This window comes from Ursus americanus, chromosome 14 (assembly GCF_024610735.1).
Source record: "Ursus americanus isolate L20-20 chromosome 14, mUrsAme1.1.p, whole genome shotgun sequence".
In the NCBI taxonomy this organism is placed as follows: Eukaryota; Metazoa; Chordata; class Mammalia; order Carnivora; family Ursidae; genus Ursus; species Ursus americanus.
The window spans coordinates 3,594,413-3,618,975 of record NC_142140.1 but is presented as its reverse complement, the minus strand read 5'-3'; the positions used below and the strand labels follow the sequence as shown (position 1 = coordinate 3,618,975).

At 58.7% G+C, this 24,563-nt stretch overlaps 1 protein-coding gene across 1 annotated transcript in view; it reads left to right on the top strand.

Moving 5' to 3' along the window:
• The window catches only part of NUP210 (nucleoporin 210), a 103,852-nt gene extending 82,785 nt beyond the window's left edge, over positions 1-21,067 (top strand). The window contains exons 29-40 of the mRNA XM_045812304.2: positions 2,259-2,350; positions 4,147-4,321; positions 5,720-5,895; positions 7,836-8,056; positions 9,294-9,430; positions 11,919-12,036; positions 13,006-13,152; positions 14,677-14,927; positions 15,869-16,085; positions 17,837-17,932; positions 18,015-18,098; positions 19,390-21,067. Coding sequence (XP_045668260.2) covers positions 2,259-2,350; positions 4,147-4,321; positions 5,720-5,895; positions 7,836-8,056; positions 9,294-9,430; positions 11,919-12,036; positions 13,006-13,152; positions 14,677-14,927; positions 15,869-16,085; positions 17,837-17,932; positions 18,015-18,098; positions 19,390-19,490 — 1,815 coding nt within the window. The 3' untranslated portion in view covers positions 19,491-21,067. The remainder of the gene's footprint in view (positions 1-2,258; positions 2,351-4,146; positions 4,322-5,719; positions 5,896-7,835; positions 8,057-9,293; positions 9,431-11,918; positions 12,037-13,005; positions 13,153-14,676; positions 14,928-15,868; positions 16,086-17,836; positions 17,933-18,014; positions 18,099-19,389) is intronic.
• The last annotated feature ends 3,496 nt before the right edge of the window (positions 21,068-24,563 follow it).

Sequence of the window (24,563 nt, the reverse complement as noted above, 5' to 3'; positions counted from 1 at the left end):
GCGGCCCAAGGGGGTAGGGGTCAAAGTGCCCCCTCCAGGTCGCAGTGAGTGGGTGGTGGGCCCAGAAAGGCCTGGAGGGCTGTGCAGTGTGGACGGCCTGGGAGACAGTGTGACCCATCGGTTCACAGATGGAAACCGAGCCTCAGAGAGGGAGGGGGTTGCTCAGAGCCCCCAGGGGTACACCACTGAGTCAGGACCTAGAGCCCAGTGGTTCTCCCACCTGGGGCTCGGCGCCCATGTTTCTCTCTCCAGCCTGCCCTCCTACCTCCCCTGTCCTTCGGGGACCCTCTCTAAAAGTAGGGAGGGGACAAGTTGCTTCTGAAGAGCATTTTTAGCTTCAAAGGGCCCCGTTCTGCTCATCTGGGACTCGGTAACACGGGATCCCTCTAGACTGCGAAGAAAAACTGAAGGTGGCCCCTACATATCATGAGAAGAGAAACAGAGTCAAGCCCCCGCTTGCGGATGAAATAAACCGGTTCTAACCTAGACGCTTACCCCTGCAGGGGTAAAGATTTTCAAAGAAAGAAACAACCATTTAGCAACCCCCTTACCTCTGCCTGTGTGCTGGCACGTGCACCCACAGACCCACAGACACACACACGCTCACGTACACACACACACACGCATACGTGGATAAATACAGTTACAAACACAGACCCAAATACAAAGATACATTCTTCCCAGTTAAAAATAAAATGAAATCATGTCTGGCGCCTCTCAGGATTAAAGACAGGGCTTTGCAGCTTCCAAATTCTGCAACCTCACTTGAGTCACTTAGCATCTCTGTGCCTCGGTTTCCCTAGCTGACAGCAGCTGGAGGTTTGAGTCCTTCAGAAACTTCGAGACGCTGGTTCCAGCCCACAGATGGATCTGCTTTGGCTCATGAAGTGCTCTGAAACAATTTTTATTTGTTGCCAGCATTTAAAAATAGGAAGATGTTGTCTAAAAACCCAGTAGGCAGCTTGTCCTGAAGATACGGCGTCTTGCCACGTGGCAGAATCAGCAGGCGATGAGAAGCAGCCTCCCCCTAATGGAGCCGGCCCCACGGCTCCCCCTCCTTGTCCCCCCTGGGGGGCGAGGCCACGGGTCCGTCGCTGTTGACCCTGCTGCTTGCACTGTTGCTTTCCGGACACTTGAGTTAACAGGAAAGTAGGATCGCTCTCCCACCCTCCCCTCCCTCTGAAGAGGGCAACAAAGCACATGCATTTAAGAAAAACAGGAGGAAACCTATTCGCGGGTGTGTTTCCCGTGCCGTGGGTGTGTCTGGGTCAGAGCCAGTGAGGCTGCTCCGTGCTGGGCACCCCCTGCCAGGTGGAGGGACCCTCCCCCCCGACACCAGGACCCCATCTCTCCCCCAGAGGCCATTTATCGTTCACCATTTAGGAAGTGCCGCTCACGTCACTACACGAATCCCATAGCTCTTTGAGATCGACATAGCAAGGATTATTGGTTTTAGACCCATTTCACAGATGCGGAAATCTGGGCTTATGTATATGATCAGAACATAGCAGTCCTGGGAGGGAGGGAAAATCGGACCCTTAGAATCCAGCCCATCTGATGAGATCAGAGGCCAGTGGGGGAGCTCAAAGCTGGGTTCAGCATCCAGGCTCAGATGCCAAGGGAGGTCCTCCCAAGGGCCCCTAGAGAAAGGGACTTGGAAGGGTGGTGGGCAATTAGGGTGCTTGTCGGGAGGGCTCTGGAGTTCCCGTGAGAGCTGCGACCATGGGCTGAGGAGCCGTGGAAGGCCTCGGAGCTCTTAGGGACTGAGGATCAGATTCGATCTGATTCGCTCTGACAGGACCAGGTTTCTCATCTGCTGGCCCGGCTCACTGACACACCCTGCCCCTGGCCCGTGCGGCTCCCGGAGTACGAACAGGGCCGCGGGTGAATGGGGGGTATTCCGAGGTGGGCACAGTGAGGAGCAGCTGAGCCAGACCCTGGGCCCGGTAACTCTGTACACCACCTTCCATGCCCACAAAGCTCCCCCCACCACGGGAACCTAGGGAGCGGCCGTGCTCCCTGACTTCGTGACGCAGCCGCCGCCGCGGTGCACAAACATGAGTCGCCTGCTTGTTCTCATCACACCTCTGGCCTCTCTTAAAAGTCCGCCCTTCCCATCCCATCCCCTGCTTCCTGGCAGGTGCCTGCAACAGTGTTCCTCCCCTCTGGGCCCCCTGGGTCTCCCTGCCAGGAGGGGAGCAGGGGCCTGGATGGGACTCCAGCGCATCCCAGGGAACAAAACTCGCCCTCCGTTCCAGGTATTCGAGAAGCTGCTGCTGCTGAGCCCTGAAATAGAAGCAGAACAAATATTAATGTCACCCAACTCCTTTATCAGGCTCCAGACAAACAGGTACGTGACTCAGCGCTTGTTTGCAGCTGGGCTGGGAAGCGGCGCTCCGCACCCCACGACTCATTTGTCAAAGTTGTCAGGAGCCGAGGGTGCTTCAAGCGAACTGCGTCTCTCGGGTGGAAGTGGGTGGGGCTTCTGCGTTCCTCTTTCTCTTCCCCGTGGATTTCTCCTGCTGTTCCACATCACATGTCCCTGTGGGTCCAGCTTTTCATCCCTGTCTCCCAGAAACCGTTTAACGCCCACTGCTCCAGTCCACGACCCCAAAGGGGAAAAGTACCACCTTGGAAGAGTTAAATTTTCAAATGCCCCTTTGTCTTCGAGACTTGCTGCTTGGTGGGTATCATTCCTGACCCAGCAGCACGGGCATCACCTGGGAGCATGGTAAAATGCAAATTCTGGGGCCCCCCAGACCTGCACTTAGCCAGATCCCCACTCAATGGGGACACACATCGGTGTCTGCTCGTGTAATTCCTGTCTTATATTCACGTGGGGTGCCTTTGGTAGCAATGACTTTCTTTGCATGTGAACGGCAGTTTGCAAAGGGAGGGCTCTGAGGACCACAGGGGTACTTGCATGGTGCCTGAAGCACACACATGTGATGTTCATTCAGCCCCAAGTGTCTAAATGCCAGGCTGTGTGCTAGGCTCCTGGACCACCGGTGGATGACGTTCTGGTGGGAAGAGAGGAGCACAGCATGGGAAGGGTGACAGTCAAACAAGGTCTAATGGTTCAGCCATAGCCCAAAGAAGGGCCTTCGGGGTGAGGACTTAGGGGAAGCATGTCAGATAGAGATGCTTGAGCTGGGTCATTTTTTTTAAGATTTTATTTATTTAGTTGAGAGTGAGAGCGCTTGAGCATGAGTGGGGGGAGGGGCAGAGGGAGAGGGAGAAGCAGGCTCCCCGCAGAGCAGGGAGCCCGACGTGGGGCTCGATCCCAGGACCCTGAGACCATGACCTGAGCTGAAGGCAGACACTTAACCAACTGAGCCGTCCAGGCTCCTTGAGCTGCGTCTTGAAGGGTGAGCAGGACTTCTGCAGGTTCCAAGGAAGGGGTTGGTGATGGGGGAGAAAGTTGAAGCAGAGGCAGTGGTCTGAACACGGTCTGTAGGGCTGCGTGCAAAGAGCGAGGTGAGGGGGCTAGCCCTGGGGGCGGAACACTTTCCCTTCCTGTCGTTTCTTTATTATATAGTAACGTGAAAGAGCATAAAACACGTGGAGTTTGTCTTCTACCCAGCGCGGGTCATTAGCAGCTTCACGAACCATTTTCTGAGCAAGTAGCCCATTTTCATCCCGTTCCCTGCCCTTGGAAATAGGACAGGGCAAGACCATCGCTTCCCTTTCACAGTTGGGGAAACAGAGGCCGAGAGAGGAGACACGAGGTGCCTCAAGGCACGCAGCTGTCTGCGGGGCGTTGGGACTCTGCTCAGTCAGGGCCCCGTCCTCTTCGCACCGTGCCAGGCTGCCTTATGTCAGTAAATGCGAAATAGTTTGCCCCAGAAACAATCTTTTACAGCAAACATCCCGAGCACGGGGTGAGAGAAGCTCAGACCTCAGTCTCTTCTCCCAGAAGCAGCACTCTCCTTGGAACCGTCAGTTTCCCACATTAGGTGTCCCGTGGGTGACTGGGGAGGCTGTAGTCAGGCTGCCCACCCAGGCCCTAATGCACGGTGGGGCCAGGATCAGGCCTTTTCCTTCTCCCAGGAGCCCTCGGGAAGCCCAGACGGCCGCGTCTCAGGGCAGGGACGCAGGGCCCCTCACTGTGACCTCTGAAAAACTGGGTCTGTTTGTTTTCCAAAGGGATGGTGCAGCGTCTCTGAGCTACCGCGTGCTGGATGGGCCGGAGAAGGTTCCCGTGGTGCACGTGGACGAGAAAGGCTTCCTGACGTCAGGGTCCGTGATCGGGACGTCCACAATCGAAGTGACTGCCCAAGAGCCTTTTGGGGCCAACCAAACCATCATCTTCGCTGTAAAGGTAGGATCGTGTTCTCCCCCTTTTTGGAGTAATAGCGTCGAGGTAAAAACTCCCCCTCGCAGGTGTAAAATGGATCTATTCACCTTCCAGCTGAGAAATCGTACAGAAGAATTTACTGGAGAATAACCTGGGGGCAAAGGTCCTAGAGGAAAAGCTATAGCATCTTCCGGATGTCAGAGCCGAAGTTCCTTGGAGGTTATTGATTGCCACGGCCTTGTTTCAGGGAGGGGAAACCAAGGCCCAGCGAGGCCTGTGATTTGCTGGGACTGGCACCCTGCGTCCTGACGGGGCAGCGGTGCGTGGAGCATGGTCGGTGCCCACAGCATTGACGGCGTGTGCTGGACACCCGGCACAGAAATCGTCGCGTTACGTACACGCGTGGCGGTGTGGAGAATTCAGTGACCCGTTTTACAGGCGAGGAAACCGAGACTCACAGTGGAAGTGAGTCAGTCTCGGTGGCTGCGAGGCCGGGTCTGGGCCCTAACCCACATGGGCCGGGCTCGGGTTTGGGTCCCCCGGCCTCATCACAATTGTTCCCATGGCCCCCTGCCATTCCATGCTCCTTGGTGCTAGGGACATTCTCCTTGGGCGACCTTGGGTCGGGTGCCCCAAATTCCCCTCCTAGCCACATGCTGAATCCTGAGTGACAGACGACATGTGTGACTTTGAGTTTAAGGGTTGGCCTGGGCCACAGACCTGCTTCCTTAATTACTGCCTTTTTGTGTCAAGGTGGGTGCCTCGCAGGGAACCCTTTGCTCTACTTTTTGAGTAAGTGGAAGTGACTCACTGCTCACCCTATTTCAGCTAATATGTATTGAGCACCAGCTGTGTACCTGTCACTGTACTCACTGATCTTTATCCCAGAAATCAGGTCTTTTGAGGGGGCGAACATTCTGGCCAGGACAGATTTTACTCGGAGTGAGGTCCAGTGAGGGGACCAAGGCCACATCTCTGGAGCTCGGGTTCCCTCCTCCCCGTCCTGCTTTCCCTGGCGCACCTGCAGGCTCCCAGCGGCCCCCATGAAGGCCTCCTCGGCAGCCCAAGCAGGCATTGCTTCCACTTCAGCGCCCGGAGAGCCAGGTTTCCCCCAGAAACCCAACATGCAAAGCCCAGGGGATATTTTCACAAATGTGAATAATGAGCTAATTTTTCAGTCACAGGCCTTGACTCTTGTAGGTTGGGTTTTGTTTTCCTCAGGCCGGCCTGCCGCGCGGGAAGGCGGGAATCTTGTCACTAGGTTGGGACGCTCAGGAGACCGAGGCCTTTCCTCTTGCCGTGACCCCCGAGTCGATCCAGCCCCCAGTCCTTCCCTAGGGGGGTTACTGGCTGGGGGCAGGTGTTTCGTCTTGGGGAGGCCGGTTCCCAGTGCGGCCACCACCACCCCTGCTCTGTCCTCAGGTGTCTCCGGTCTCTTACCTGAGGACCTCCATGAGCCCCGCCCTGCACACCCGGAACAAGGAGGCTCTGGCAGCCCTGCCTTTGGGAATGACTGTGACCTTCACGGTCCACTTCCATGACAACTCCGGAGATATCTTCCACGCTCACAACTCCGTCCTCAGCTTTGCAACCAACAGGTCGGGTGTGGGTGACGCTCGTTTCTCAGGGGAAGGGGTGCCTCCGTTCTACCTGGATGGCGACCGGACACTCTAGTGCCACCGAAAGGAGAGCTTGCAGTCACCAAGAGGAGGGACGTGCCACACTTGTAGGGCCCCAGGGGGAAGCCCTGGGCTCGGTCAGGAGGCAGGAGCGAGGGGAAAGCGTGGCCCAGAGCCTTTATGACTACGTGGCAGGAGGCTGTCGGTGATGTCCCCCGGTGAGCAGGAGGCGAGACACAGGTGTCGGGGTTTGTGGTTAGAGGCCCTGTGGTAAGACTTCTGGGTACCTGGGAAAGCCCACGGCAGGGGAGACAGCCATCCGGGCCATTGCACCGGCTCTGCGATCAGTAGATGCAAATCACTGGTCACAGACTTTATAGAGGTTGGTCACCCCTCAAGGTGCACCCCCTCCAGCGCTCCGGTGCTGGTGAGCAAGGAGTCCGACGTTCACTGCATCCACTATGCCTCACTGACGCCTCACCGTAGCTCATTTGTAGAGGCCCAGAGAGGTCAAGCCACTTGCCCAGGGTCACACAGCCAGGAAGTGGGGTTTGAAGACCAGGTCCCATCTGGCTCCACCTGCAATTCATTCTGGCTGACTCTTTCGAAATACAGCTGCAGCCGCGGGCCTCATGTGAGGAGAGAGGGCACTCTCCAGAGCAGGAAGAGAGCTGTGGCCTCAGTTTGGGCCTGCCGAAATCTCTTACTGGGGCTGCTGGAGCAGTGAGTCTCAAAGCGTGGTCCCCAGACCAGCAGCGCCAGCAGCACATGGGAGCCCTTAGAAGTGCACGTCCACAGGACCCAACAATCTGGGTTTTAAGGAGGTCGCCAGGCAATTCTAAAGCTTGAGAGCCGCTGCCCCAGGGGCATGCAGACCAGCTAAGAGCAGGAGAGAGAGGCATCAGGCACAGGAGGAAGGAGGACAGCTTGGGCAGGGGTTCTAGGGAGTGTGGGGGACAGAAGATTGTATCCAGGTGCGGGTGACCACTGCAGGTTGGCCTCCCCACGGGCCTGCAACACACGTGTCCCCTATTGCTCACATACCAGGGCCAGGCACAGGGGACGTAGCATGGTAGAAGGACCAGGGTTTGGAGTTAGACCCATTTTGAACCCCAGTTCTGCCCTTTGGGGGCCCTTCCCAGGCAAGGCAGCTCACCTTTCCAGGCCTCTGTCTCCACACCTGTCGTGTGGGGAGCCTGCCTCGTCCTCAGGGCCACCAACTGAGGCCATAGTCTCGAAGGCAAACTGTGGAGCTCTGTGCACGCGCTATGGGCCGTGCGTCCGTCTGGGACCTAGGCTTCCCTGGAGGAAGTGGAGGTGGGTCCTCCCACCCCCTCAGCTACCCCACAGAAGTCCTGCTGGCCTTTTTGTGGTGGGAGCACCTCTCCTGGAGACCAGTCAGGGCTCAGGGGTCAGAAGGTACGCTGGAGGAAGGGGATGGCCCTCAGGCCGGCCGCTGGTCTCAGCGCTTTACAGCCACTGACCTGGTTTCACGCTTACGTCGAGCCTGGGACACGGGTACGTTCTCATCCCCATTTACAGAGGAGACAGGGGCCAGAGGTCATGCCTCCCAAGAATGTCCCAGTTCACTGTCGGGAAGGGACTGGCAAGCGCTTTGAAGCTCACCTTGCCCTCTGGCCTCAGCCTTCCCTTCCAGAACACGGGGGGGTGGTGTGTTCCGGGCCACCCCAGCTGTGGGCCACGGGCTCCTCCTGGGGAAGAGGAGAGGAGGTCAGGTTCGTGTGGCCTGCAGTGGCCCCAGATCTGCGGCAGCTGCTTGGTAAACTCGAGCCGGAGGGACATGGGGGGCTGCAGTCAGCAAGAAGCTTCGCCAGGCAGGGGACCCAGGGTGTTTCTCCCCCCGGAGTCGGGCGCCTCTTCCCTGAGACTGAGAGCCTGCCTCCCCCTCCTGTGCCTAGGGACGAGTTTGTGCAGATCGGGAAGGGCGCCACCAACAACACGTGCGTCGTGCGCACTGTCAGTGTCGGCCTGACGCTGCTCAGCGTGTGGGACGCGGAGCACGTGGGCCTCTCCGACTTCGTCCCACTGCCCGTGCAACAGGCCATCTCCCCCGAGCTGTCCGGAGCGGTGGTGGTGGGAGACGTCCTCTGTCTGGCCACGGTCCTGGTCGGCCTGGAAGGTAAGAGAGGTGGCTACTGGCCGGGGAACCCTTCTGAGTCCAGGGCAGTCCCAAAGATGGGAGCGGGCTCCCGTCGTGAAGATAAGACAGAGCTCTTGGAGGTTCGAGAGCAGGCGTCAGAACCTGACAGGCCAAATCCAGCGTGCTGCCTCTTTTTGCAAACACGATTGCATTAGAACTCTGCCGCCCCCGTTCATTCACGTGCTGTCAGTGGCCGTGTTTACCCTGCGACTGCCGGCTTGAGCGGTGGCATCAGACAGACCTTCGGGTCCCCGCAGCCCGACACATGTACCATCTGGCCCTTTACGGAGCAAGCTTGCCAGCCCCGGCGCTCACGTAGTGCGGTCTGGTAGAGGTTTCTGCCACCGTGGAGACCTCCTGTATCTGCTGTCTAACACGGGGGGCACTCAGGATCAACCCTCGAAACGTGGCTAATGCGAGGGCGGAGCTGCCTGTTTCATTTGCGTGCATTTCGCGCGTGGTTACCGTGCTGGGCCGCGTGCGTCCACTGCACGTGCAGGAGAAGAGCAGCTGCTGGGCCCGCGATTTCCAGATTCCAGCCGCTCCCGCGCCACCTGTATATCCCTGACCGGCATTACTTGTTTTTTTGGTTTTTTTTTTTTCAAATGGTCTCCCTATTTTTTTTACCTAATTAAATTCATCTTAAAAGGAAGTTCAACACTGCCTTTCAAGAAAAACAAATCTAATTTGCCAGAAATAGAATGTGGTATATATTCTATAATGTGACCGGCTTTTAACTACAAAAGGCTGTCCAGCACCTGCTCTCGAGCCTGACTCCTGCTTTGTTTGCTAAAAAGGGATTGATCAGCAGTTGGGGGTGGGCAGGGGTGGTCCCGTGGGGAGGGCCAGCTCCCCGGTCATCCCAGGACAAGGGAATGGTCAGGAGATTCCAAGCAGGGAGGCCCTGGAGAGGAGGGAGGGCGGGAGGCTCACTCTGGGCGAGGCAGCAGCTGTGCAAAGAACAGGTGTGCTGGGCCTGCAGGTGGCCCCAGGTGGCCGCAGCCAGGAGCCTGGGGGAGAGCGGGCCTGAACCACGGTGTCGAAACTACGGGGTGGCTTCTACTCTGAAGGTGATGAGTGGGCCCCCGGGACAGCAGTGTGGAGCATGGGGGTGGCCAGGGCCGCCAGGAGGCTGGCACGGTCACCCAGGTGACAGGGTTTGGCCGCAGTATCGGATGTGGGAACGGTGAGTGACAGCCGGGGCTTCCTCTCCCAGGCCTCTCTGGAACCTGGAGCTCCTCAGCCAGCAGCGTCCTCCACATCGACCCCAGGACAGGCGTGGCTGTGGCCCGAGAGGCGGGATCTGTGACCGTTTACTACGAGGTTGCCGGGCACCTGAGGACCTATAAGGAGGTGGGGCTTCAGGGCATACGTGGCTGACCCTCTCGGGGTGAAACCCTGAGCTTTCTGTACTGAACGACTCGCTTTTCTCGAGAAAAGAAGCACTAGCCGCTTGCTAGCGGTCGGGATCCGGAGTCATGGGTCTGGGTTCCGCTGCCCACTGCCTCTGGGATTGGAACCAGCTCCCTTTTCTGCACAGGCCCCCACCTCCCCACTTTCAAAATGGTGCCATGACAAGGGCTGATGTCCTGGCGTTGCTGCCCCCCCCCCGGCTCCCATGCATCTGGTGGAAGGACGGGAACGTCCTCCGTGGGTGTCTCCCCAGGAGTCTCGGCGAGGGTGGGCCAGCATGGCGATTTGGCGTCACCAGCAAAGTTAAGCCTCCCCGGCAAGTCACCTCTTGAGTCTTTCTGGAGGCGAACAAAACCGTTCTCTCTTCTATTTATCTCCAGCCGAGAATGAATCCATGAGCAACGTTTGGCTGCATTCCAAATGTGTCTCATTTTAGAGCCAGTGCGCACGTGATCGAATCCAGCAGTTTAACCTAATAGCTCGCATATTTAGTGCCGGGGCTGTGCAGTGGGTGGGCCGATCCCAGTTAGGGGCACCTGGTGACTGGTGAAACCATGTTCTCCTGGGAGCGGCCGCCGAGAGTGGGCAGGGGCTGGGGCGGGGGGGGCTGGATGAGAGAGCATGGCGTAGGCAAAGGTGTGCCGGGCTCGAGAGCCCAGCCCTGATGGCCGGAACCTAGGCAGTTGGGGGTGGGGGGAGTGGAGGCGGGCATTGCAGTCGTGATCTACCCTGGGTTCCCATCCCAGCTGGGCCACGGAGAGGCTGTGTGGCTTCAGGTAAGTTACTTCCCCTCTCTGTGCCTTGGTTTTCCTGTCTGTAAAATGGAAAGAAGAGTGTCGTAAGGATTAGCGGTGCTCACATGTGTGAAGCACTTAGAGTGGCACTCAGCACGTGTTCGGTGGGTATCAGCTGCAGCTGTTCCTACTCCAGGGCAAAGAGGTGGAAGCTTATGCCAAACCCAGGAGGGATTCATCAAGGAATTTTTTTTTTTTTTTAAGTAGAGGGTGATACAGATCAGACGTGAGGTTTGGAATGGGTCCCGGTGCCTGGCAAAGTCTAGGAGCTCAAGGGAGAGGGCTGAGGCTGGGCCCTTGGCTGGCACCATTGGGTGGCCAGAAACTGAGGGTGGGTTTGGGGCAGATTGAGGAAGGAGGGTCCCTGGAGCTCGGCGACCATTTGGAAGTAGGGGTTGGGGTCTGGCTTGGGCGACAAGGTGGATGTTGGTCCTTTACCCTGACGATGGGGGGGGGGGTGCAGAAGGAGGGGCCAGCGTGGGTGGAAGATGAGTGAGTTGAGACACGGCCAACTTGAGGTGGTTTCAGCTCCTCTATGTGGGGCTGGTGGTGAGGCATCAGGTGTTTCTGGAGGTCTAGGGCAGAAAGCTGGAGATGGGGAGGGGGTCAAAGGACAGAAATGGTTCTGGAAGACCTGAGAGTGGATGGGAATATGCAGAACGTAACAGAGCAGGTGGGGGGAGGGGCAAGGCCTTGGGCCCCTCCGCGAGGTGTGGAGGAGGAGGGAGAGGGAGTGGGGAGAAGACAGTAGCATGGTGGGCAGGAGTCCAGGAGAAGATGGGAGGAACTAGGGCAGGAGAGCAGGTACCTACCAGTGAGTCTGGAGGCCAGAGGGCCAGCCCGTAGGCCTGCTTATGTTCTGCATCAGCCATGGCCCTGGGAGCCGCGTGGACTTTGGGGAAGAGTGAGACCCCATCCCTGCTCTCAGGGAGATCACGTTCTGGTAGAAATGAGATCTGTGGGTGGCAGGAAGTGCTGAGTGCCTGCCCAGAGGGGGGTAGACAGCCTTCTAGCCGGACGGGGTGATAGGAGCTGGGCCTGCAAGGGCTGATGGGGTCAGGCTCCGCAGGGGAGGGTGGGGGCTTAAGAAAGGCGCAGAGCTGGGGGTTTGGGTGTGGGCAGTGCAGGATGAGCGAAGGGGATGGGCAGGGAAAAATCTGGGAAGCCTTGAGTCTGGGGGGGCCTTCTCTACCCAGGCTGTGCGAGTGGCATCAGAGTCAGGGTGATTTATTTTGAATCAATGACAGTAAAGTAGAACAGTGCCTTCTCTCTTTGCCGAAAGACTAAGTAAAGCCAACTGGTGAACAGAGAAGTGATCGCAGCCGTCACAGGAGCCAAACTCTGCAGCCCACCCCAAACCATTGAGTGAATTCAGGCTGCTGTTCAGCTCTTGCTCTGCTGGTCGGGAAAAGCAGCCTGTTCCGAGGGAGAGGGCAAGGCTGCAGAGTCCGGCCCGGGGCCTGACCCCAGCTCCGCCACCTCTGGGCAAGTCTTTCAGATGTTGAGCCTCAGTTTTGTCCCCTGTGCAATGGGCCGTGCCTCATCACAGGCAGCAGGGTGAGGCCGAGAAAATGCCTGGCACGGAGCCCACACGTGGTCGGTGCTCAGTGCAGCTGCCTCGGCTCCCTCCCCAGATAGTGATTGGTGTCCCTCAAAGGATCGTGGCCCGTTCCGTCCGCCCAGGCCAGACCAGCTTCCAGGAGGCCTCCAAGGTGACCGTCACCGTGGGAGACAGAAGCTCTAACCTGAGAGGTAGAGAGTGAGGGGCTTGCGTGGTCTGGGAAGGGGCCCCGCTGCGCTCAGGGGCTCTGCTGCGGTTTTGTCTGCTTTTCCTACTCAAACTCACGCCAAAGCCAGAGAGAGCATTTAGACCCCCGCCGGCCGGTTCCTTCCAGCGTTTTAGAAAAGAGATCTTCCCGAAAGAGCCCGGCACCCAGAAATGGCCTGTGTCTGAGCTTTAGCCCTGGGGCACCCGAGTAAAGCAAGCCACACTTTACCCCCACTAATCCCAGAAGTAATGACTTAGCAGACCTCACTTCTGATTCTGATTTTTGTAATTACCTCTTCCAAGTCATGCATAGAACATTCGACCCTGTGTCCTGCCCATGACTGCCCTGGACAGCAGCCGTCAGAAATAAATACATCAATACGGGCTGTTTTTTGGTTGGTTTTCTTCTTCTTCTTTTTTTTTTTTAGCCACTTAACTGGCAGAATTAGCTATGGCTGCTCTCGTGCTGGTGGAGGAGGCCGCTTTACTGCACCCAGTAACCTCTCTTTTCCTACCCCAGTGCGCGGGCGCGGCACCGTGCGGTTGCCGAAATGATACTCAGTGTATTAGTGGGGAACTGTTGCCCTCCCGATGTCCAGAAATAAATTGCCCATTTCCTGCTGCTGACAGGAACAGACGACGTGCATTAGTGGGCCCGGCCCATCTGCTGGGCTGCCGGATGCAGGTTTTAGCACAGAGGCTCAAATTCAGATCTGAAATCGCCCACGATTCAGAATGACCCTCCTCTTCCCTAGAATTGTCCACAGTTTACTGTGGCGGCATCATGAAGCTTGGGACAGCCCTGGGAGCCCCGTGTGTGTCATTTTTCATTCCCTTTCCCCCCGGGGCCTGTGTGCGGCCTGCTCTCGCTTCCTCACTTCGGGGCTCCGCGGGCAGGTGTAGAGGCCCGGGTGGGCCTGGCCACACCCTTCTCACCCCCTTCCCGTCTCCAGGTGAGTGCTCCCCCGCCCAGATGGAAATCATTGACACTCTGCACCCAGAATCCCTCATTAGCTGCCAGCTGCAGTTCAAGCAAGACGTCTTCGATTTCCCAGCGCGCGATGTTTTCACGGCAGAGCCAGGATTTGACGCTACTCTGGGTAAGTTCGCAAGGGTTCGAACGGGAAAACTGGCTCCTTGGGGTGTGTTTGGTGCACCGTCCCTCTGCACGGAGGGGCCTTGTCTGTCAGGAGCGCAGCCCGGGGACTGATGCCACCCCTCTGGCCGCTGGCCCCTTCCGGCTACCGGGAGAGGTTGGCAGGCCTGTGCTGGGTGATGGCTGTCCTTCACAGCCCCCTCCACGCAGCAGGAAGAACGCATTTCCAAGTTGGAAAAGCTGGATTCGAGGCCCAGAGCCAGTGGGTGTTGAGGCTCTGTGAACTGGGCAGGATGGTGCCTTGCTTTGCCCTGCCCGCATGCCAGGGCCGAGCGGTGCAAACAAGTGATGTCTGGAAGGGTCCTGGTTGAGTAGTCGGGGGCCGTGCAGTGTGTCTGCGTATCACCGTTCCACGGCCCGTGGAGCTGAAGGCTGGTGCCCTGGGGTTGGAGTGACTGCCTGGCCCCCGGCATGCTGGCCAAGTGATGCTGAGTGTTCCTGACGCACCCTGAGAAGACGGGGGCCCTCCCGGGGCACTTCAAGGGTTCGGTAGGCTAGTCCCTGCGACCTGCTAAGCACCGTGCCCAGCACACTCTCCTATCGAGCCCTCAGTCGTAGCTGCAGTGTCGTTATGTTGGTGACTGTCGAGCATTTGGCTCGGTTTTCAGCTCCTTCCAAGAACATGCAGCCGGTCTTAATTAGGAGGAGTTAGCGACAGCACGACGCCGGGCCCTAAGCCCAGCCTGCCGCTCCCCGTGGCTCGGGTCAGCACCCAGGCCGCTGCCTAAGACGCAGGACGTACATCCTCAGGGCACGTCGTGCGGGGGCGAAGCGCGGGGCTGGGCACGGAGCAGGCGTCTGGGGTCCCGGGCCCTATTTACTCGCAAATGTGGCCCCATGAGCGCTGCGATGTTATTCCCACTTGATCGAGGGAAACCGGGCCAGCATGGAGGCCGACTCGCCGAGGGGTGCTTGGCTGGCGTGGGCACAGAAGGGACTCCAGCATAGGCACCCTGGTTCTAGGCTGGGGGGCTCTCCAGGGTCCCGCTCGACAGTGTCCATTTGAATCGTTTGTCTACTCAGGGCAGGCACGGAGCATCCAACAGGTACCAAAATAATCCCGATCCATGCCCTCCCAGAACTTTCTGCTGTATCTGGGGCCATAGGTCGTCCTGGGAGTCAGCCCCCACCGGCCTGTAGCCCAGCGTCAGGTCATGGCATCTGTTCATCATTTACCCACCATCCCTCCGAGCCCGGATGGCTGGGCCCTGAGGTGCAGAGCCGGCCCACGCCTTTCCACCCCAGGGAACGTTCTGAGAAGGGAGCGAGAGTGCAGGTTATAGAAGGGGTGTCCAAGCTGGGCCAGGGGTACCGAAGAGGGAGGTCCCTGGAGCGTCCCGGAGGAGGTGCTGCGTCACGTGGGCTCTGAAGGGCGAGCGGGAGTTGTGCGGTTAGAAAAGCTAGGAGAAAGTGTAGCATCAGGGCATGGGCGACAGAGGGACCGCGTGAGTCACCCTTGTCTCCGCAGGCCGGTACCTCTGCTCGGTCACGATGCACGGGCTCACGGACACACAGCTGAGGCACCTCAGCATGAAGAAGACGCCGCTGCTGGTCACTGCGTCCATCGCGGGCAGCCGCGTCCCCGGAGAGCACGTGGGCGCCGAGGTGCCCTTCAGCCCGGGGCTGTACACTGACCAGGCTGAAATCCTTTTGAGCAACCACTACACCAGCTCCGAGGTCAAGGTCTTTGGTGCCATGGAGATTCTCGAGAACCTGGAGGTCAGTGGCATCTACGCACGAGCCGGGGGCCTTGGAGAGGACTGGGAGGCAGGGAGGCCCAGGTGGAACGTGGAGGCCTGCACCACCTCTCTTTAAAATGAAAAATTTTTTTAAAAATGTAAATACGCCTTATCCTGTTCTTTCTTCCCCGAGCACTACCGTGCCGTGTGAGCCTGTATCGTTGTATGAGTGACTGTGATTTCTGCTAGTCTCCCCCAGGCAGGAGTTAAGTATGCGAGGCCGGTGTTAGCGTAGGGCTTCCCCAGCGTGTAGTAGGTGCTCCGCGAACATTTCGTGTGTTCAGCGAATGAGATCAGTGCAGGAACGCGCACTGACGTGGGCAGGAGGAAAACAGCTCTACTCCCTGACCTATCACGGACGCCTGCACACCTGGGGACAAGGCCCCGGCTCTGGGCCTCGGTGTCCCCATCTGCTAAATGCAAGCTGGAAGGAGATCTGGGGTGACATGGCGAAGGGGTTTTTGGCTCCTCTGTTTGCTTCATCCCTTGTCTCGCCGCAGTGAATGTGGCTGAACATTCTTGGAGCGAGACAGGGTGAATTCACTGCTGGTGACGGAGGGTCTGCCAGGCCCTGGGGTTGAGCTGCTGGCGATCGGCCATTCACAGAGCTCCAGGCTGTTCCCTTGGAAAGTTGGCGTTTAGTGATAGTTCATGTTAGTTTAGCATTTCTTTAACAAGCACTTGATTAGAATTCAATGATATTGATTTGTCCTTTCCTTAAAAACACTCCAAGTATAGACACTGTGCTCCTTCCCTGACTTTGCAGATTTCACGCTGTCAGAAGTACCCAGGCATCATCACCTGCCTAGGAAGTGGGCCTGGGGAGGGGTCTCCACCCTTGGCCTTCAGGCCTGGGCGGGAAGCACAGCACGTCAGGCAGAAGTGGGGGCTGCTTCTCTCCAGCTCTGCTGTCTCTCCCAGGTGAAATCGGGGTCCCCAGCCGTGCTGGCCTTTGAGAAGGAGAAGTCTTTGGGGCTCCCCAGCTTCATCACCTACACAGTCGGCGTCTCGGATCCCGCGGCCGGCAGCCAGGGGCCTCTGACCACCGCCCTGACCTTCTCCAGCCCCCTGACTAACCAGGCCGTCACCATTCCGGTCACCGTGGCCTTTGTGATGGATCGCCGAGGGCCTGGTCCTCGTGAGTCACGGGCCGGGACACGGCTGGGATGGACCTGGGTGAGGAGGGCTGGGCTGGGTGGTCTCGGCAGTTTGTGGGAACCTGAGGGCCTCGAGAACTGGACAACTCAAACGCAGAACACCGCGCCAAGCAAACGTCACTCATTCGAGCAGCCGTGTGCGCCTCGCTCCCCTGCCGGTTCTCAACACGGCAGCGAGGGATCCTGTTGAAATGTGACTAGACAGTGCCCCTCGTCTGCTCAGCCCTCTGCTATAGCTCCCACGTCCCTCAGGAGGTAAAGCCCGAGTCTCTCCAGTGTCTCGACAGGCCCCACACAATCTGCCTTCCCGACCCCTTTATGCTCGTCCCCCTTCAGCACCTTGCTGCAGCCACACTGGCCGTCTTCCTGTTTGGGGCCATGCGCGGACCCAGCTAAGTCCTTGGCATTCACTGTTCCCTCTGCCCAGGATGCCTTTCCCCCACACAGCCCCTTAGCCAACACCCCACCTCCATCAAACCAACCTTCCCTCAAACCTTCTCTGCTCGTATGGCAGGAAACTTTGGACCTTACTTCCACTCAAACCCTTTGCCTTCTTCCATAGCACTATTCTCAACTGTCAGCCTGCAGAACAAATACAACCGACTATGATTTCCACTGGTCTTCCCCAGCTAGAAGCTAAGTACTGTAGTTGGGGACAGCGCTTAGACCAGGGACTACCTGACATACACTGGGTGTTCAGTAATGGACGATTCATTGATTCTGTGGTCATTATTAGCACCTGCTGTATGCCAGCCCCTGTGCTGGGCAGAGGCCCGAGAAGCCCCCCACCTCAAATAGGGCATGGGTGATAAACACAGTAAGAAAGGAATGACTCTAAAGATGTGGCTTAAGAAGTGGGAGGCGCACGGAGGGGGTAATCTTACCTCTGACGGCTTGAGGGTGCAGTTCAAAGGGGCTGCTTACACCACGTCTGGAAGGAGGAGTGGCCAGGAGGAGGGCAATGCAGTCAGAAGGACCCTGGGGTGATGTGCGTGGTGAGGGGCTGGGCCATGAGGAGCCTTGAATGCCAGGCCGGGGGCTTGGGCTTTTTCTTGAGAGCAGGGAGGTGGCCTGGTCAGGTGTGGCTGGGAGCAGACTGAAGGGGTGGGACCAATGTCAAGGGCCCTTGAAGAGGCCACCATCTCCTTCCTGCCAGTCAGGGATGTGTCCTGACGCAGGACAACCCAGCGAGAGGGAGGCAGGGGTGCAGGATGAGGTAGAGGGAAATGGAAGAGGAAGTGACAGTCTGGGCCCCCGCGAGGTGGGGCCCCAGAGGAAGGGTGGCTCTGGAGCAGCTGATACTGGGCTCCCTTGGTGCATGGGCCTCAGTTCTGAGAGGGGCAACATCCCTGTCCAATGCCTTGCCCAACCCTGACTTCCAGTGTCACAAGCAGTGCAGCTCATGGCTTGACATTTTCAACACTGCCTTGCCTTTCCAGGCAGCATGGCTGCCTCCCGGGCAGCCCCCGCCCTCCGACTCCCCCAGACGGGTCTGTTCTTCCTCGGAATGGGTATGGAAACTGAGACCACCTCCAAGGAAGCGGGGCCTCGAGTGGAACTGGGTCGGTTCAAGTGGCCCAGGATGGAATAGGACAGAGCACCGGGACGCGCGCCCCACAGGACCAGATGCTGCCCCAGGCCTCGAACAGGCCATCTCACCCTCTGGCCACGCACACAGACATGAGGCAACTCTGCGCGTTGCTCTGGTGACTTATCTTTCCATTGCTTGCAGACGGAGCCAGCCTCTTCCAGCACTTCCTGGACTCCTACCAAGTCATGTTCTTCACGCTTTTTGCCCTGCTGGCTGGGACCGCTGTTATGATCATAGGTGAGGTGGTTCGCATCGTTCGTGTGCCCCGGCTTGCTCCCCACCCCCCACCCTGACTCTAACCAGCCACGTGGTCTTGCAGCCTACCACACGATCTGCGCGCCCCGGGAGCTCACCGCACCTCCAGCCCTCTCCCCCCGAGCCGGCCCTCGCCACAGCCCCCACTGTGAGTAGCCCACCCCCCCTGTGGATGCAGTCCACGGCAGGCCTGGGTCTGAGAGGGAGGGGTCCTGAGGGAGGAAGTGGACATCAGGACCCTGAACCCCAAGTTTCAGAAGCTCTGGCCCTGGGCAAGAGTGGCAGCTGAGGTGTGAGGCCCAGAAGGCAGATCGGGGAGCTGGTGAGGGGGAATGGTATGCCGGTCCTGGGTGAGGAGAGCTTTCCCCAGGCAGAACCATGCAGGGCGGTGGGCTGGTGGCCCGGAGGAAGCTGTCTCTGCCACTGTGCTCTCTGGGACTGGCTCCCCGCTGCTGGGACTGGCTCCCCACTGCTGGGACTGGCTCCCCGCTGCTGGGACTGGCTCCCTGCTGCTGGGACTGGCTCCCCGCTGCTGGGACTGGTTCCCCACTGCTGGGACTGCCTCAGAGGGCTCTAAGCTGGGTTGAGCCAGCTGACTCAGAGGTAAGGGTTTGGACAGTCCTGATGACGGATCTCCCAGAGGGAGAAGAATCATGAGGGCCATTCCTCTTCATAGTCCAGTTGTCTCTGGTGACTCTGAGGTCTGGTGACCCTGTATGGCTCCAGGGGACACTTCTCTCTGTGAGAAGTGCAGTGCCGACCATGAGGGCGCATGGCAGCCCTATGTCTTCTGTGTTCCATCGGAGGGTTCTCTCCCCTGAACAGGTGTCTACTGAGCCTAAGGGGGCATGGCCAGGCTTCAAAGAATCTGAATTTTTTGGACAAGTTTGTATATAGATGCGTTTTCCTGGGTGACAAGATCCGCATGCATCCTGGACCCCTAGAACAACAAATGTCCCCCAGCCACCCTTGCAGAGGGCACTCACCTTTTCTAACCCTGTCTCCCAGTGCACCCCTCCCTCGCACTATCTCTTGAACACTCCAGACTCTTCCGCTCACATGGGAATCTTTGTTCATGCAGCTTTCTCTGCCCAAGGAGCTGTTCCTGCCCAGATGGACAGGCCCTCCTCCCTGCATGCCCTGCGGACCCATGGATACTTCCATGTGGTCCTGAGACCCGCTACTTGCTCTCTCCCACAGGTCTGCTGTGGGAGGTCAGGGCTTACCCTCCAGGCCTCTCTGCATGTCCGGCTGTCACCCGTCCCTTGGGTGACATCACACTGCCGGCCTGGGGCTGCCTGGGGCATGCGGGGGGCGTGGCCGAGGTGGGCAGCCGACACTTCCATCAGGGGCCGTGGTGGCTCTGGCACTGAGGAATCCCTGAGGAACCCGAGCTCTCTCATTTGCTCTGTGACTCACTTCGACTCTTTTCACCCTAGATTTCGCTGCCTCGTCGCCGACGCCTTTCAACGCACTGCCTCCCAGCCGCCGAGCCAGCCCGCCGTCGGGGCTCTGGAGCCCCGCGTACACGTCACACTAGGCAGCGGGCCGGCCCTGCGCCCCTGCGTCCCTGCGTCCCTGCGCCCCCGCGGTGGGGACAGCCCGCTCGGCCCCGCCCCAGGCCCCCCTCGCTGCCTGCTCGGCTCTGTAGTTCGGGCCGCGCCCTCTAGTTTGGGCCTCTGCTTACTCCGAGGAGTTCCCGTCAGCTTTGGTTTGGTTTCGTTCTTAGCCTTTGCAAAGACGCTGGCTCATTCCTTCCTGCTGGGTTGTCTGGGGTTTCTGGACAGCATGCAGTCATGCTTTTCTTTCCCTGCAGTCCCTAGAACCACTCTCTTCTCCAGACTTTGAGCAGGCAGGAGCTCCGTTTCCTAGAGGGGGTGTGACTGCAGTGGCCTCAGGGAAAGGACTTTTTAATTATGTCTTCGTTTTTGTGGGGTTTTCCCCCCACGTGAAAACTTTACTATACCCCTAGTCTGGCTCCTGCTGGGAGATGAGGGGAGGGAACACACATGAGTGTCAGCTACGGGCCCCGTGACTGCCGAGAAGCCTCAGGAATGCAGAGACGGGGACCCCGTGCTGTCTCAGCCTCCCCGGGGGACGCTCAGGTGCCACGTGCGCTGTGACCGGCCTGCTTTCTGCCCCTCTGTGGGCCACTGTGAATTGACGGCCGCCTCTGGGCTTGTTTCCTAACCGTGGAAACGGCTCCTGGACGTGGCCGCAGCCCCATTGGGATGTCCTTTGGGGTCTGGTTCCTTCTCCTTCTCCTGGCTTCTCTGTGGAATCGTAGTTAGGAAAACGTCCTTGAGCCCGAGACCGGGATCTTTCCTTCTGTGAGTTCTTTGGGGAAGCCACTGTGTCCCGCCCAAGCACAAAGCCCAGTGTTACCTGTTCCTTCTTGTCCATCTCAGCAGACCTGAGCCTCTGGCCCGCCTGGCCCAAGCACTGGTCTCCCCGTGGCGGCCCTGCAGCGGGCCACGGAGCCCGACGTGGCCAGTGCGGGGGGTGGGCCTGCTCCCCAGCCCCTTGTTCCTTCAGCATCCGAGGCCTCCCGAACACGGCCCCTCCGCCCTAGGCCGAGGGCCGTGCCACTCTCAGGACGAACCGGAGATGCCCCCCAGAGCCAGGTACGCGTGGCCACTGTGTGCGGGGGGGATCATCCACTTTGACTCTGAGCCACAGGTGGGAAGCCGCTTCAGGCCTTTAGGGCTGGGCTGTACGATTTATTTTTGTAAAGCTGGAGACAGGACGAATTGTGCCTTTCATATTACTTGAGCTCAAACTGACAGCTTGGATGTAAATAGGCGCGTTTCTACTTGGTTTATTTAATAAAGCTCTCTCTAATTTCGTAAGAGGGGCGTGCTCATTGCCAGAATTGCAGGCATCCTGCCTGGAAGGGACCAGGCTCCGGTGACTTTGCTTCTGGTTACGTGGGCTTGAGGACCAGGTCTGTTCTGCTGCCCCTCGGTGTCACAACCCCCTTCTCTGGCTGGCCGCCAAGGCCTCCCTCCCGTGCTGTCTTCCCACGGCTGCCAGCCCGGGGCCCCCATGGTGCCCGAGGACATGGCAGCCCTGCCCACGCATCCCCAGGTATCACCCCGGCCCCCTTTCTCTCTCTCTCTCTCTCTCTCCCTCCCTCTGTCCCGTGGGCGCCTGTCACGCTGCAGCTCTTCCTTCCTCCTGTCCCCCTGGCTTCCGCCCCCACTCTCCTCAGAACCTGGCCCCCCTGGGATCACCCCTCCCCTCGCCGACTCTGCAGCCTGGACACCGTCCCCCCGCTTCCTGGTCCCCAGCCCCTCACCCACTCCCGCCCGAGCTTGCTCCCCTCGGGTAGTCCCCCGCCGGCCCTCCACGGGCTCGCCCCAAGGGTCCGAGGCAGGTTCTGCTGTCCTGTGTCGTGGGTGCAGGAATGGAGCAGATGCCTGGAGAGACCAGATGGACGCCCAAGGTGGCAGGCAGCCTGGAGGTGCCTCTGGTGGAGGCCACCTGTCCCCCACATCCACCGCTGACTCGGAGCTGGCGGGGGAGAGCGGCCTCAGTATACTCTAGGTCTCCCAGCCCTTTTGGCTGCTGGGAGCCAACACACGACTACATCGTAGGGACAGAATGTGAGCAACGGTGTCCTGTGCAGCTCATGAGACGGACTCATGGGAGCGGTGCCCCCCACACCATGTTGTCCCTCCCCCGGCTGAGCAGACCAGGTAGGGGCCACCAGAATGGCTAGGCCGTTGTCTGTGGAGCCTGTGCCCAGACCCAGGACGGCCTCCCTTGACAGGAGAGAAGGACACTCCCAACGGCCTCAAGATCAAGCGTGTCTTCTGCCGCAGCCAATCTCATCCCAATGGATTCAATGGCAGCACCTGAAAGCAAGCCCGGTGGCCCCGCTCTGTGCTCCCCCCGCAGGCCACACCCCCACATCTAGCCACCGCCTGGCCGGAGCTCTGCCCCCGCCACCGGGGACACACTTGCTCCTGCACGATGGAGGTCCCCTCCTCAGGCCCTCCTCACCCATACCCTACATCTGGCCCGTCTCTAAGTTCCCGTGAATCTGCCTTCCCCATGGCCCTCTTCTTGGCCTAGGGGGCCTCCCCCAGCATGAGGTCCCAGTTCCCCCACCAGCCTCCCTGCCCCAGCGTCTCCTCGTCTCAGCTGCCCCATCCCCACGTCCGGCTGCTCACAGATCTGACCATCACACCCCCTACACTGCGACAGCCCCGCCTGCCCTTGGGGGCTGCCGCCCCTTGGTACACACCTAGCAAACTGCAGTTTCCCAGACAGGCCCTGTGCCTTCACCTCTGCTCTTTTCCCTCAGGTTAGAAGCTGCCCCCCAGGCCCTGGGGCTTTGATACCAGCCCAGGCAGGGGTGGGTCCTGCACCCACCTTCTCCCACCTGCGTGCTCCCGCTCTGGTCTCTTCCCTACTCTGGGCCTCAGTTTTCTCTTCTGCAAAATGGGCACAGCAGCGCCTTCAGAGTTACCGTAAAAATCAGCAAGATGCCATGGGTGCGGCCTTCTTCTTAGGCAGTGGGATGGTGAATAGGGCTGCCCTCTATCCCGGAGGAAATAGCTGATCTGACTCTCAGAGGGGATGGTGGTGGAGAGAGAAGCTGAGGGGGAGGCCCCAGATCCCTGTGTACGGTAGTCCAGTCCTCTGGACTGAGGATCCCAGGCAATGGGGGTGACTGGGCGCAGAAGTGCTCGGGAGACAAGGGCAACTTTAGGATGCGTAAGCCCCTGTCGTGGCCTGCCCACTCTGAGAAGCTGAGTGCAGAACTCAAAAGCTAAAAGCGCCATCAGTGCCCTGGGCCTGGTTTCCCTGATTGGGAAATAGGAGGACACTGTCCTCGCGAGGCTCCTACGAGGACAAAATGAGCTGATAGACAGGAGGTGCTGAGTCCACATATGCCGCTGTCACTGTTGTTGGGGGAAGCTGGCACGGGGCCCATGAGGAGCCCAGATGGAGACAGAGCGTTGTTTGCAGAATGGCACGCTAGGCAGGAGGTGAGCGGGAGGGAGGGTGCTCCCCCAGCCCCCTGGACCTCTGCTGTCCTCCCTATGCTGTGTTACCATTGTCTGACCCCACTATCCCTTCCCAGCTGGGACCTCCTTGAGGCCGGTTCTACTATGGCCCCGGGACCTGGCACACAGGAAGACCTGGAAAGCATTCAACCAATGTCCTAGGTTCAGCACAGGGCCTGCCTGGTATGCAGCACTCAGTTTAAGCGTTGAAGTATTGCCTTCAGGGAGGCCCCCTCGGAGACACAAGACGGCTGCCAGATCCAGGCATCACATCACGTCCAGACATGGCAGCATCCAGAAGAGAAGCAGACAGATTCTCTCTGTCTCCTTCTAAGGACTGAAGACCTCTTTCCCGGAAGGCTCCTCAGCAGACAGGGAGACCCCTATCTGTAGCTGGGGTTGGCTCTCATGGCCACTCTGGTCCCATGTCTAGTGAGGACAATGGGGTGATCACACCCACGTATGGTGACCCTTCAGGGTTGGTGGGATGTCAGCATGTCAACCCCCTCAACTTCTTTCAGATCCAAATAGAAAGGTCCCCATATCTGCTCAGTTGGTTTTCTCTTGGATGATGGTATTTTCTTCCCTTTACCCATCTCGGATATTCTAGAGAGATGGCCAGACACGCAGGTGGGAGGCCTGGGCCTTCTTATCCCCAGAGCTGACCACCATCTTAAAGCACGTGCCTCCAGAAGCCGACCGACCTTGCCGGAAGCGAGTGCATTGACAAGGCCAGAGGACACAGCACGTTCAGCTTCCTGCGCCCAAACCATGCAACTTTCGCTCTCCAAAGGGTGCCAAAAAATGCTTTTAGCACCATTTAGCGCTAAAAATATAGTATTGCATATAGATTTCTTTTCCTCCAGAATTCCTAAGTTTGGACAAAAATTAACTCTCTGTATCTGCTTCTCTCTGCTTCTATGTGCGTGTGCGTGCGTGTGTCTTGGGTGCTCCGGAAGCACTGCATCTCAAGGTCTGATGGACTGGCTGGGAGAAAGCCCAGGACTTGGGGCATCCAGGACGGGTGGCAAAGGTCTAGGCTAGCGGGGAGTGCGTGAAGCTTAGAGATCAGGTGGCCAGGAGCGTAGGCCTACCTGCCGGGATAGAGAGAAATCATTCTACCCTTCCGGGCCGCAGCAGTTCCCTATTGTATAAGGTGGCCACCCTAACCTCTGTCCTGCCTGCCACCCTGAGCGGCCACAGCAGGAAGCAGGCACATTGTCGTCCCAGGCTTCTCCCCCTTCGCATGCACACCGTCTTGCGCATAACCGCAGAGCCTCCCCCAGAGGCCAAGTATATTCCCTCCCCATGGAAGTCGGCCGTGGTCCTGACTTGCTTTGGCCGGCAGAATACGGTGGAAGTGACAGCATGTCAGTTCAGAGCCTGGGCTTAAAGAGGCCTCAACCATCCGCTCACCCATCTTGTGCTTCTGCCATTGACATAATAATAAGGAAGTTCAGGTAACCGCTGGTCCAGGGAGGAGGAAAGACACCTAAAAGGGACCTGAAATGAGTCTGCCCATCCTGGATCCACTGACCTGCAGACGCATGACTCAATAAGTGACAGTTGCAGAAAACCGCTGACTTTGGGGACAGTTT